Source organism: Polyodon spathula, chromosome 20, assembly GCF_017654505.1.
Source record: "Polyodon spathula isolate WHYD16114869_AA chromosome 20, ASM1765450v1, whole genome shotgun sequence".
In the NCBI taxonomy this organism is placed as follows: Eukaryota; Metazoa; Chordata; class Actinopteri; order Acipenseriformes; family Polyodontidae; genus Polyodon; species Polyodon spathula.
Window position 1 is genome coordinate 27,266,806 of NC_054553.1, and position 13,332 is coordinate 27,280,137.

At 41.3% G+C, this 13,332-nt stretch overlaps 2 protein-coding genes across 3 annotated transcripts; both read right to left on the reverse strand.

The window, feature by feature from the left end:
• Positions 1 to 967: 967 nt before the first annotated feature.
• pycr1b (pyrroline-5-carboxylate reductase 1b) lies at positions 968 to 5,917 on the reverse strand. 2 transcript variants are annotated; one of them, XM_041220943.1, is made up of 8 exons: positions 5,782 to 5,917; positions 5,176 to 5,324; positions 4,834 to 4,904; positions 4,229 to 4,408; positions 3,673 to 3,894; positions 3,448 to 3,540; positions 3,122 to 3,285; positions 968 to 2,051 (listed from the first exon to the last, which is right to left on the reverse strand). In XM_041220943.1, the coding sequence occupies exons 2-8, from the start codon at positions 5,240 to 5,242 to the stop codon at positions 1,898 to 1,900; spliced, it is 951 nt and encodes a 316-aa protein (XP_041076877.1). In that variant the 5' UTR covers positions 5,243 to 5,324; positions 5,782 to 5,917; the 3' UTR covers positions 968 to 1,897. The 2 variants fall into 2 exon arrangements, with proteins under 2 accessions (XP_041076877.1, XP_041076878.1); XM_041220944.1 differs by lacking the exon at positions 5,782 to 5,917 and adding an exon at positions 5,422 to 5,773.
• A 2,459-nt stretch (positions 5,918 to 8,376) lies between these two features.
• On the reverse strand, positions 8,377 to 11,226 carry LOC121295324 (myeloid-associated differentiation marker-like protein 2). The gene has a single exon (XM_041219810.1). It carries the CDS (start codon positions 10,388 to 10,390, stop codon positions 9,488 to 9,490), a length of 903 nt encoding a protein of 300 aa, XP_041075744.1. The 5' UTR covers positions 10,391 to 11,226; the 3' UTR covers positions 8,377 to 9,487.
• Positions 11,227 to 13,332: the final 2,106 nt, after the last annotated feature.

Consider the following 13,332-nt stretch of genomic DNA (forward strand, 5'->3'; position numbering starts at 1 on the left):
CACGGACGAGTGGGAACAGATTAACATCAACAGCATCACCATGGCAGCAAAAGCAGCTGCTTAATGAGTTTTCTTTTTTTAAGTTTGTGTGTGCTGCCATGTCGGATTATATAGCATGTAGCAAATCAGTGACAGCTGTACAGAATGGGTTCTGCCAATACTGCAACATTGCAGTAACGATAAAGAGGGAGTCTGTTGCGACACAAGTGTAAAGGATTGAAAAAAGTATAGAAATAGCATGCTTTGATTAATCTGGGCTATATGGGAACTAATCTGTGATTAATCTGGGCTGTATGGAGCCCACGTTTTCTAAATTGCATTTCAATAGAAATATGACCAAGCCTGTCATTCTTCTTTCTTTTACAGGACGGTAGACTAGATTGAACTGGTATAGAATACATTTTATATTTATGATTATAAATCATGTTATATAGGATCAGGATTTGTCTAAATGATACTACATCCTATCCTGTGTATAGATGTCATCCCGTGCACAGAACATATGGTCCAAAATTTATATTATATATATATATATATATATATATATATATATATATATATATATAATATTTATATAAATTAGTCTATCTGCAATTATTTTTTTCTTATTTTCTCCCCAATTTGAAATGTCCAATTATTTTTATTTCAACCCGGCTCACTGCTACCACCCCCGCGCTGACTCATGAGAGACAAGGACTGACACACGCTGCTTCTTTTCACTCGGCAGGCCTGCCATGCAGCCACCTCAGAGCCCGGCCGGTCTACAGGGGTCGCTGGTGCGCAGTGAGCCAAGGACACCCTGGCCAACCTAGCCCCTCCCCACCCTCCAAACAAAACTTGATTTAAAATCGAGTTGGCTTTGATAATATTTTGTACATAAATACTTTCTGTATTGATATCATTTTATTTAGAGATGTGTGCAATATGTAACCTGACTTAGCAAATAAACAGCCACATAAACCAGTAGGCAGTTCTTACTTTTATTTACTTGTAAGAAAGGACAGCCCCTGTAACAATTTCTCGTCTATGATGACATGGGTTATATTTAAAAAAAAAAAAAAATCTATGGTTTTTCAGCATTCTTTTCTATAAAAAGTTTTCGACGCAAACATTTTTCTTGTAGTTTTGACAATCAGTTACAGCATTCAATGCAAAAGTTAAAAAACACTCCCCTACATGCAGACACCAGAAACACAGATATTTCACAGATAGTGTTAACAGAAAATTCAAATGCAAAAGAAGGGGACTGCAATCTAAAAAAACAAATTTAAAAAAACCTATTAAACAGTACAGCATATACACAGAATGTAGATTCCACTGTACTTAGGGTGCAGGTTGCAAGCAGTGGAGAGAATGGATTTGATGCTGTAATAGCATGGCACTATAGTATAAATATATTGTAAACATTTCTTACAAATATGATATTGTTTTTAGCTTTGGTCTTAGAACCCTGGATAGAATCTTAACCCAATCTGCTTGATACTTCCCAAATTCACAAAGCGACATCTGGGCATATTTGCAGATGATTTTGTGGTAATTTTAGTCAATTTATGCAAATTAGCTGCACAGAAAGAAAAATCAAATAAGTGACTGAAATTCTGTACATTGGAAACGCTGAAACTAACAGAAGCCCAGCCAATACAACTTCATTACCCCTAGCAGAAACCACATTTTATTTTAAAACTGCATGTCAGATATTCAGCTGCCCTATACACTACAGCTCAAAGCCTCAAACTGCTGGTGACTGACTGGAGTCACAAGTCTGTGGAAAGAAACCACACTGGCTTTCAGAATTCTACCTCGTCCCACCGGTTACTGCAAACCTAGTGCCTCACACCATACCCTTCACCCAGGGGGGACGTCCAGCTCTGCTGTGTGGCAAGCGTTTGCTGGATATTTAGTTCTTGTTCTTGGTCCCCTTGCTGTTAGTGAGCAGGCTGGTTCTCCCCTTGACCCCGATCGAGCTAGATTCCTGGAGGACCTTCTCCAGAGTTGTCTTCTTGATAGCGGCTGTGGAAGTCTTCTCCTGGTCAGCCAGGCACTGCAGCTCCCTACAGAAGAAATGGCAGTTGTAGGAGTTTGGGGGGGGGGGGATTAATCAACATTAACTGCAGAACACACTGACCCTATCGATCAAGCCAGAATAACCATTCTCGGTTCGGATTTCATTAGGGTTCCACTAGGTTCACAGAATGAATTATGATTAATATATAGCCCTGTGAAGATGCAGAAAATCCTGAAATATACACATACTTACACTTGGATGGAGAGCAGAAGTGAACAGATAAGTAACTACATGTATATTAAAGTGTGTGTGTGTGTATATATATATATATATCTATAAAATCACTTAGACATTTCAAACCTGCATGCATACCGTCTTCACATAAGAGCAATTATAAAAAGGCAGGGGTCTGGCAATTGCCTCCAAGTAGTTTTGCTCATTGTATATAAACAAAGGTTACTATAAAGCAGGCACAACTTGAACTTGAACTTCATTAATTTTATTGCCATACTGACTTGGAATTGTTCTATTTGGATTCTGTACCGAGCAGACTGGAATGCTAACTTTTTTGAAAGTGGAATCAGCAAAAATATGGACACTGTTCCAACAGATTTCTTTGCATTCCCCAATCTTCCCAATACTAGGCGGATGGCTTTTTCCACTTGAAATTGATATGTAGGATTTTAACCAAATAGCCATTTAGGTTTAGTTCTGTTTGTATGTTGGAATTACTGCACTAAAGTAAAGGACCCCTGAGACACACTTCAAACAGGTAGGCCAGGCATCTTTTTCTAACTATGTAACGTAAAGCTTTTTGAATACGTGCATTTGAATACGTGACGTTATTTAGTAATACTTGACCTTATATAACTAAGTGTACAAGAAGGCAAACATCATATTAATTACTGAATATGCTACTTGATTGCGTGTTAGATTGGCATTTAGAAATAGGACTTGTGGCATTGTTTGGGAAGTTTATGTACACTACTATGAAGAGGACAGTATTGTTGGGCGTTGGATGAGAGTCCTCGAGCAATATATTTTTTGAAAATCCCACCCCTAATCTGGAGGAGGTGTAATAAATGTGCACACTGCTGTAAATCCATTCTCCTGTACCTGGTCCGGATGCAGGATGCCTCCACTGCGTTGATGAGAAGACTGCGGAAGCCTCCGCTCTCCATGACGTGCAGTGCATGGATGGTGGCACCCCCTGGGGAGCACACGTTGTCCTTCAGCTGGCCGGGGTGCTGCTCAGAGTCCAGCACCATCTTAGCAGCTCCCTGTGCGTGAGAAGAAAACAGGTTAGGGAACAATCTCACGTTCACATTCTTGTGCTTTTAATGCACCAATCCATCGGTAAGAGCATGGTCCCAACACGGGCAGCCACATTTAAGTGAGATCACAGAAGACAAGAGGCTGCCGTCACCCTGACTGTTACTGACCAGTAGGGCCTGAGCTCCCAGTCTGAGCGCAAGCCTCCTCGGCAGCCCCATCTTCACTCCACCATCCGCCAGCGCGTCCAGGGCTGTGAATGCCTGGGAAAGTAACAGGATTACAGTTAGCAATCTCTATGGGATAAACATTATCCCTGTGGCTCATTTTAAAACCTGGAGCGGGTGAGAGTGCTATGCAATAGAAGTCTTGTTTCCATCGCTGTATGCACTCACGTAGGCAGGCCCGCTGCCGCTCAGCCCGGTCACAGCATCGATCAGGTCCTCCTCCACCTCAACGCAGAACCCCACGCTGGCCATCAGCTGCTCCAGGAGGTTGCTGTCCTCCACCTTGGCGTGGGAGCCCGTGGCATACACCGTGGCTCCCTCCCGCACCACAACTGGCGTGTTCGTCATGCAGCGCATCACCTTCGGGGCCGGGTGGCACAGAGACAGCTTCTGAACAGGGGGAACAGAGGAGGCTGGTTCAGTGCGATTCTCCCCACCTTTCATTACAGGGTTTGCTGCAATTGTGGAGTGCACTTGGGTGATGTTTGAAAGAACTTTGAAAAGGCATTTGCACCACAAAGCATCCACAGCAGAAATCATTCACAAAATAATCTAGCACATCAGGATTTCATCAAACAAAGTTATTGATATTAATTGCACAAAGTGAATCATGATTGACAGCAATAGTCTGAAAACTGGGTGCATTGAGGGAGGGCGAGACAGGGCATCCATCACAAGAATTCCAGGTAGCAGAGCTGAGCTGTTCTGCACAGCTCAAGTTTACCTTCTCAATGGAGTGAATTGTGACTCCAGCAGCACAGGACACCACCAGGTGACGATTCTCGATGTCAGGCCCAATCTCATCCAGAACGAAGGGGATGATGTCAGGTTTGACAGCCAGGAACAAGACATCGCTGTTCTTCACTGTCTCCTTGTTGCTAGTGGTGAAATTCACACCCAGTTTCTAGAAAACCAAAAGATATTTAAACCAGAATGGCAGTATATATACTCTCTGAGCAGTGACAGAACCCTGAAGAAGGCATTAGCAGAGGCCTTTCTCTGCTTGACAGCTGATTAATCGCAAATAGCATTCACTCAGATAGTATACATAGTAACCATAACACAGACACAGCATCTCACAAGAGGATTGTACAGAGGAATGGCTAGCCTTTGACCAGACAAGGTAACGCTTGATAAAGTCTCCAAATTTAATCCAACTGTTAAAAGATATGAACGATAATGCATATAATATTACACAAGACTGCTCATGCTGCACTTAGAAAAGCAAATGAACAACACTCCTGTGAACTAAGCGAATGTTGTTCTTTTTTTTTTTTTTTTCTACAGTACAGGTAAGCAGCAGCCTATAGACTAACACTAAATCCTTACCCTTAGCCCAGTCACAGTAGGGAGTCCAGTGTCTGGGGAACTGGCTGTGATCTTATGAGTCGCTATTACACCTGAACAAAAAATATATATATGAATAATGTGAAAATAGCAAATTCAGTATTAATATTAGTCAATAACACCAGCTGGCTACTTTATTAGGAACACCCGGAACATTTGCATGGGGCCCTCCAAACATTTGTAAGTGTAAACCTGATTAGATCCTCTCATTCCACAATTACTAAACAATTCTAATCTAAAACATTTCAAAACAGCACGGAACAGGGGGTGGAGCCCGGGGACACTGCGTTCTAGAGCGGATAGTGGATTGAATACACTTCTTACCTGCAGCTGTAAACCCTCTCGCCAGGGCATATGCAAGTTGCCCCGCTCCAATGAACCCGACGCTCATTTTGTTAAAAAATAAATAAAAACAAAGAATAATAATAAAATATTCTTCTAGTGGTGTGCTGCGATTAAAGCAAAACGAGTAGCTGCATTAGGAATAAACAGAGAAAAAAAAAAAAAGATGAATATTCTTGACCGTACCAAAGTCTAAACTTGGAGGAGACAAACGCATTTGAAACTTACCACGTCGATACGCAATACGACTGATTTTTGTTTTTGATATGGTAGCAGCGCTTCTGTACAAACTAAGAGACAAACTGGTACATTTTATAAACAGCGCAATTCAATTAACATAAAACACTAAATAAAATTTAAAAAAACGAGTATAGACAAATGACTTGAAAACGTCCAGTCTAACAAATGCACACGACATTGACATACTGTGAAAAGACGAGATATTACTGACAAACCTGTTTTGTCAAAAACAACTCGCAATGCCAACTGTTACACAATATGCAAGAGAGCAATTTAAAAATGCAGCATGTATCGTGCAAGTCACGTAATAACAGAACATTTTGACAACGTACGACATCCGTCGCTTACCTGTTCAGTGATAATCAGGCCAGTTTCTCTGCCATTCAGCAGTGTCTGTGTTTTGCTGTCAACGCAACTACCTCCTTACTCGCATACCTATTTGTTCCCAGAAAATGGGGTGCATCACATTTTGCAGTGGAAGACAAATTAGTGGTTGCTTTCGAGTAAGGCGCGCCAATCGCGGCGGGTCTTGTAAATGAGTCCGGCTTGGGATAGGTTTGTAAGAGACACAGATCGTTTCATGAGTTTATGTAAAGTTAATTTGTTAGTGAAATGTAGGTCCTCATCAGGGCGCTTGTTTAGTTACAGCAACGTGATGATATGATCGAGAAAGCACTTTAGATCGGCCACGCTTTATTTTGTGTATCATAAACAAGTATTTAATTAATATATGTATGTATCAGTCCTATGTATGGGTGTTTTTTGAGACTTGGTAGTTTTTCTGCTCCGTAATAGCTGAAAATGGCAGTCTAATGATAGATGCACACATGCATGTCTATTGACTGTTTATTAGCATGTAACTAAAGTGGTGGTCAAGAAGGAGGGCAGGTGTCAGACACCTGACCAGTGAAAGGTGGAGAGTCGCTTTAACTCTCTCTCTGCTGGTCCCCTTGGTCAGTGCTGCTGTGCCAAGCCGTGGAAATGTTTCTCAGCATGGTCAGGTTTCTCACCAGAAACCTGTTGTCTTAATACTGGGGAGTTGGCCGCATTCCAACCACAGCTGCCTTGTCAAGTAACCCACACTGCTGATCCAGGAGCCCAGGGGCTGTGGAGGGTGTCAGGAAGGCTGGATTGGGGAATATTGGGTTTGTCTTTCTCACAAGTAGGATTAATAAGGAATGTTTGTGATCCCTAATTCCTTGCATTCCTCAGATTCCTCTTGACGTTTTCAGGTGTTTTTTTTTTTTTTTTTTTTCACGATGAGGAGGAATAACGAGGAGGAAGTCAAGCAAGAAATGGAACAGTAATCCTTTTAAATTTCTTGGACCATAAAATATCAACCCACATTTGTTGAATTTATTGCGTGAATGGGTGCCTTAGTATTCTAGAACTAGAGAGGTCAGACCGTGTCCTTATTAAGCAGACACCAGCTACAGCAGCCTGTATTACCTGCGGTGATGTTGTGTAAAATCATATTGCCCATGCCATGGTGCCTCCACTGATACCCTGCAGACTTCACCCTAACCCTGCACTATTCAGAAATGAAGTGGGCTGAAATCTAATGCATTTTCTTTCTGTGGATACAGTGGATACTTTCCTATCTTCACAGTGAAGACTCCTCTGAATTATGATCAAATTTCAATCCAGAAAATAACTTGTGTCTACTTTTATCTACATTGTAAGGTAATATAGTTAGTGGGTGTGTATCCAATTAAGGTTTTCAGCCATGCATTTAATATGTATGCATTCATTATTCATTTTAAAATTGCATTTAAGGTCCGCCAAAGTTAGAAATAATGTAGAAACAATAGATGCAATTAATATTGCTTTAATGGGTCTGACAGTACCAGATTCTCTGACAGCTGCATTGTCTCCCAGATCGGCACCTGTGAAGGATTGTCCTTGACAGCATTGGGAAAGCCCTGTCCAATGATGACATGCTCTGCATTCTAAGAATTCAGTCTTCATGTTACAGTGGCATTCCACATTACTGTCAGAATACTATTTCGGGTATGTGTTATCATTATTATATCCAAGCCGTGAGAGTCCTCTCCTTATCCTTCAGTTCCATCCCGTTATGTATTTCATGTAACATGCTGGATATTTAGTCAAGCAGTCCAAGTTAAATATTACTGTGGAATTATAGCAGATTAGTAAAATGTACAAATATGCAATAAGGGAATCAAATTGAAAATGCTTGTCTGCTTTCTATTTGAAATCTTTAACTCCAGTTTTTAGTTAACGCTTGTTTTTTCTTTAAAGCAGGAAAACAAAGAAACTGTACTTTTTTTACAAAACTTGAACCAAACAACCACAGTGACCTACAGGATATGACTGTAAGTTTTTGACAGGGAGAACTTATTTCTCAGTTTTGTAACGTGAAGGTTGAATTTCATATAGACGTTCATTAAGGACTGGAGCGAGAACACAACCGTCATTGAGGTCTATTCCATTGCACTCCAGGTTTAACAGGTGACATGAACTAATTCACTCCTTCAGGGTCTGGATGCGGGTTTAATTTGATTAATTAAACAATTAAGGGTTGGAACAAAGACCAGAAGTGGCAGGGCCAACTTCGGCCACCCCTGATCCAAGCAGAAGCAACCGTCAAGGACCATGCAGAGCACAGTGTAGACATCGGCAAGGTATATGTTTTGGTGTTTTGAATATTAAAATTAATAAATGAAATTCAAATGAAAAACAAAATTCAGCACATTCTCATGTCCAAATTGACTGTCCCTCATGCGACTGATTTGTTTGTTATGCCAATTTGTTGCTGTTAGAACTTATTTGTCTTTCACATTGTATATGTTGTTTTTGTGAGCTAATGGATATGTCTTTGGTGTCTTTTTCAGAAACATTAAAATGTATCAAAACTTTAAACTTTAAACAAATCAAGTCAAAGCGTTGTAAATAGAGATTATTTTTATTTGTATTTCCATGTGTAAAATAGGACCAAGACTCTGATGTAATTTTTCACAAAGAATAGCATATAAACATACATACATATACAAACAGACAAACAGATTTTTCTGCCAACAGCTACATCAGGATCAAGTTGTATCGATATGGTTGAAGTAAGACAGGTAAGAAGCTAATATACTGATCAGCAGAATCAACAATACTAGAACCTTCATTAGAACATTTTCCCAGACATTTGTTTGATTCTAGCTTTGTTATATTAAAATGTGTTTTTCACCATTGATGTTACAGTAATAAAAATCTCTCAGGGGCAAAATAAACCCTAGCCAATGATCTGTTAATGAAAGGAGAGAAGCAGCACTCTTCTATACAGTAAAGTGTTTGTTATCCACACCAGACTGCAGCTGTGCATTGGTTTCCTTTTGTTACATGACCAAAATGATCAAGTTTTTGTTTGAATTTTTTAATATTTGTCCCAGCATTATCACACACACATAGCCAATCTATTTTAATCAGCCTGTACAGCTTGCAGTGTTTTATGCCTGCTGTGGGCAGCTCAGAATTTTCCAGTTAAAATCCCGCTTAGGCCAGGTAGTAAACTCCAGTTTCTGCCACCCCAGCTTAGCTTGTGAGGGGACTGTACTGTTGAAGGTGTTGTCTTTAAACGCATACCATACACACAGCAAGGCCACTTCTGAAGAACATGCTCACACACACCCAAACTGATAAATGTCACATTTCTACAAGTGAATGTAATGCTAACCCATTCATCAAATCAGCACAATCGTTTCGAAGCTCCTTTCCATGTGAATATGTTATTTTCCCTGGTAAAAGAACAGTGAGCAAGATCTGCTCTCTGATAACAAATGTTAATAAAATATCTAAATTGAAAAGCACAAAGCTCACAGCTACTGAAGTGTCCTTGGGAAATAGTAGAAATAAAATACAATCACTGCATAAAACAACAAGCAAACATCTACATAATACTGGGTTATTACTGGGAAGTTATCAAACTGCAACATAGTTGACATATTTAGCAAACACAGGCACAGATATGAGTCTCTAGTTCTATTTGCATCAAGGCAAAGTTGTGTTTCCAGACTGCTGGAGGTGTCCCAGGTGAGCAGCTGTCTTAATGCTGGGTGATGAAGCGAATCCTCTGTGAGTAGGCCAGGTCAGCGATGTAGAGGATCAGGTTGATGTAGGTGAAGATGGTCACCACTAGCTGGCTCTCCCAGGGACACTTGCCCCGGGTGCAATTGTAGGGGCGCCGGGGGCTGCCGTACTTCTTGTCGAAGCAGAACACAGGCCAGATCACGGCCGCGCTCACGTACATCAGCACGGCCACGAAGGTGTAGACCACCACGAAGCGGTCGAAGGGGCACTTCAGCAGGGGCGTCTTCCCTGAGACCGTCAGCAGGACCACGATCACCGTGACGGCGAAGCAGAAGCTGTAGACCGCCACGCAGTACTGGGTGGCCACGTGGCGGCTGTACTGGCTCTCGTTGACGAGCGCCCCGAAGATGATGCAGGCCACGAAGGCCTGGACGATCTTGAGGAGGCCCGACGCTGTGGCCATGTAGCCCGACACGTGGCCAGGCTTGGCCCTGGCGGCTATGACTTCAGCCAGGTAAGCCACGGAGGCCAGACAGGAGAAGACGGTGACGGCAATGCGGTAGTTGCGGACCTCACAGCCCTCGTGAGGGCACTGTGCCTGCAGGAAGTACATGGGGTAGACCACGGAGGCCGTGACGCACATGAGCGTGGCCAGCATGGCGAAGGTGATGGTGAAATTGTCCCACGAGAGCCGGAGGCAGGTGTGCAGCCGCGTGAACTCCAGCGCAACCACGCAGGCCGTCGTGGTGAGGCAGAGGCACCACACGAACATGCAGAAGGTCCCGTAGGCCGCGCTGAAGCCCGCCTGGTGCGCCACCAGGCTCACAGTGACGCAGCTGAAAATGATCTGCCACACCCGGGCCACGCCCACCGGAGAGGCCACGGCATTTAGGTTCAGATAGGGTCCTTGAGAATCCATGCCTGACACTGATAGGCTTCAGCGACAGGAACAGCAGGGCTTTTCCGCTGAGATCTTTAAATGTGGAGTGGTCTGGATAGTTCTTTATTAATTCTGACAGGCAATTCAACACATTAGTTCCTCTGTTACTAGTTTTACAGCTTGTAACAAATTCTGGATATATTTCAAGCAGTAAACGCTTCTTTGGATATTGCTTAATACATATATAAGAAAAGAAAACAGAAAGATATAATCTTCTTATAGTTTAGTGTATAATATCTATAACTCAATTTATATATTGTGATCAATAGAATAGAATCGAGCAGAACAGAATGAATAGAAAGGAATTATTCTGCCCTAATACTGTATGTTGTATATTTAAAATCACTATTAAACAGTTTACTTCTGGTTGCTTATGTCTTGAAGGTACTGAAAAGGGCCAACAGCAACAGATGGTTTACTTAACCACTTGCCCTTCTAATAAACACAAAACAGTTTTGCTATTAATATTATTTAATTCTGATCCCCTACCTCTTCTACAATTAGATATTAGAATCCGTTTACATCCAGAGCACAGTAACGCCGTTCAGCAGAATTCAGTCCCAGTATATCGTACGATAGGCTCTGCTACTGGTTTCTATCTGTCTGTGCATGTATAGAATGGTGGTTGAAATTCCGAAGAGCAGTTTCCCAGACTCTCACAGATTCCGTGCAGCAACAGAGTTTCCTGAATTGACTTGGGGTCTGTCCCTGTGGAATCTCAGCTCCTGTGCAGTGTTCAATGCCTCAGCCTGGCCCTTCCTCAGTCTTCTCCCAGTCTAATAACCAGACACATCAGACTTGCACCGTGCAGTGGATCTGCCAGCAAAAGTTATTTAAGTACAGCAATGCAGCTGAGCCCAGAGTAACTTTGGCAAGGGCTGGAGTCGTGCTATTAATAGTCATCTATATTAACAAAGGCATGAGGAGGGTGAGCACATGTGACAGTAATGCACCAGCACCTAATAGTGTATCTGTGCTGTGATAGGAATGCACAGGGAGCTTGTTTTTAAAGATGCATGGGCATCTTTTACTCTACTCTACCATACATATTTCAGATCTGCTGTTAATGTATAGTTATGCCTTGCCTGTTACCTGTTATCCCCTAGTGGGGTCTTTTGTGATGAAACTTGGTAAGGACATTCTTTAGCACAAGGTATTGAGGGCTTCAGAATCGGGGGAAGTGTGGTTTTAATGATACTGATAGATCTTGTTTTGTATTTGCATTCGTGGCGGGGGATGTATGGTACTTTTTTTAAGCAAGTGAAGCAACAGCATGCCACATTTGCATGGAAGGCAAATGTATATACATATACTTTTCATATGCAGTAGACAAATAGACAGTCCCCTAAGGAAATGCCCTGTTATAGCCCAGCGAACCCTTTCACATACTGAGCACTGGAGCCAAGTCCTGTGGGACACGCAAATGCTTGCATATCTGACCTTACTGAAATAGAATGTGAAAACCCTGGAATGTACGTAGACCAATCAGATTTCCTAGAGGGACACCTGTCAGAGATATTTAAAAAAAACACCACTGGCATAGAATTGAAATACCAGGTTATTATCCTATGGAAAGCTAGGCACAAATATCTGCATACCACAGCAATGGCAACACAATGGATTATAGTTATTGTGCTGCTGGAGCAGATATGCTATCACCATAGTGCTGCTGCGGGTTAACTGTGCGTTGGTTTATGCCATTGTCATACAAGTTCAACATAAGAACAAATCTGACACAGTTGCAACATACTGACAGCAATATATTTGAGTGCAGGTGTCAAAAGGGTCCCCCCTTCCTTTGATTTTTTGTTCCTTATCCAACTTTTTTAAGCGTTACACCACAACAACTTTATTGATCGGTCCCTATTTAGGTGAAGTTTAAAATGTCCTATTCCTTAATAGCCTTTATTTAATTTTGCAGTTTCCCCCATATTATACTAAGCATTTATCATAGTTTACCAATGTTTTCCACATTTCTGATATGAATTACTATACTTCTTTGTATTTACAGTGCTTACATATGCTTTAGCGTGATTACACTGCTACACTTCTACTAGTGGAAACTTTTATGAGGGCTGAAAGCCAGAAGAGACCTGTTGCAGCTGCCTGCTGGTTCGAGCCTGGAAAAATCTCATCGCAATATAGTAAAATAAATAAACACATCTTGTAATGTGGGACCCCACACAGTGATATGGAAAGATGGATAGTCATGTTCGTGTTTATCGGTCATTTAAAGCCCGTTTAATTCAAAAGGGCCAAAACTAAATTGAAGGCATATGCTCGATTAGTGGGGAACTGGTGACATCTTGTGGTCACTAATGGAATTACAGAACATTACAATTAAAAGCAAGCCATTTGTGTCTGGTTTAGTATATTTTAAATAATCATTGGAAAGTTCACCTCATAGTTTACTGTTTATCTATTAAATTAAAAACAAAAAGCTTTCAATAGATTTAATTACTTCATTAGAGACCCTTTCCTGACTTACGTGTATTTTGTAAGTCTGTGTGTTCTAGAAGTGTGTAAATGGTTCGCTTGTAATCTCTCCAGGATGCTCTTGTAAACGAGATGATTCGTCTAAATACGTTTTCTTCTGGATAAAATGATTAAATAAACTCCCTGCCATGTGTTTTTATATGCATATATTTATCATGCTGTTTTTGTAATGTGGTACTGTTTGATGCAGTAAGTGTAGCAGCACCATAATTCCAATGCAACCCTCACTGCTAATAAGCAGCAGGTGTGTCAAGGTGCAGGTGTATAAGCGGTACATTAGGAAACAAAAAATCTAACTCAGAAATTGTTTTTTGCCATAATATTAATGTTGCCTTTTCTTTAGATCCATTATAAAGACATGCGATCAAAACAAAAATGATAAATATTTACAATTTGTAAAGAATCACTTCTCTGCCTGTATAGCA

Bases quoted from the DNA above. Each gene is read 5' to 3' on its own strand.
- LOC121295324 (XM_041219810.1), bottom strand. From the start codon at position 10,390: ATGGATTCTCAAGGACCCTATCTGAACCTAAATGCCGTGGCCTCTCCG.
- pycr1b (XM_041220943.1), bottom strand. From the start codon at position 5,242: ATGAGCGTCGGGTTCATTGGAGCGGGGCAACTTGCATATGCCCTGGCG. The intron at 4,409-4,833 runs GTAAGGATTTAG...TTGGTTTTCTAG, and splicing joins CTACTGTGACTGGGCTAAGG to AAACTGGGTGTGAATTTCAC. The intron at 3,541-3,672 runs GTGAGTGCATAC...TTACTTTCCCAG, and splicing joins GCGGCAGCGGGCCTGCCTAC to GCATTCACAGCCCTGGACGC.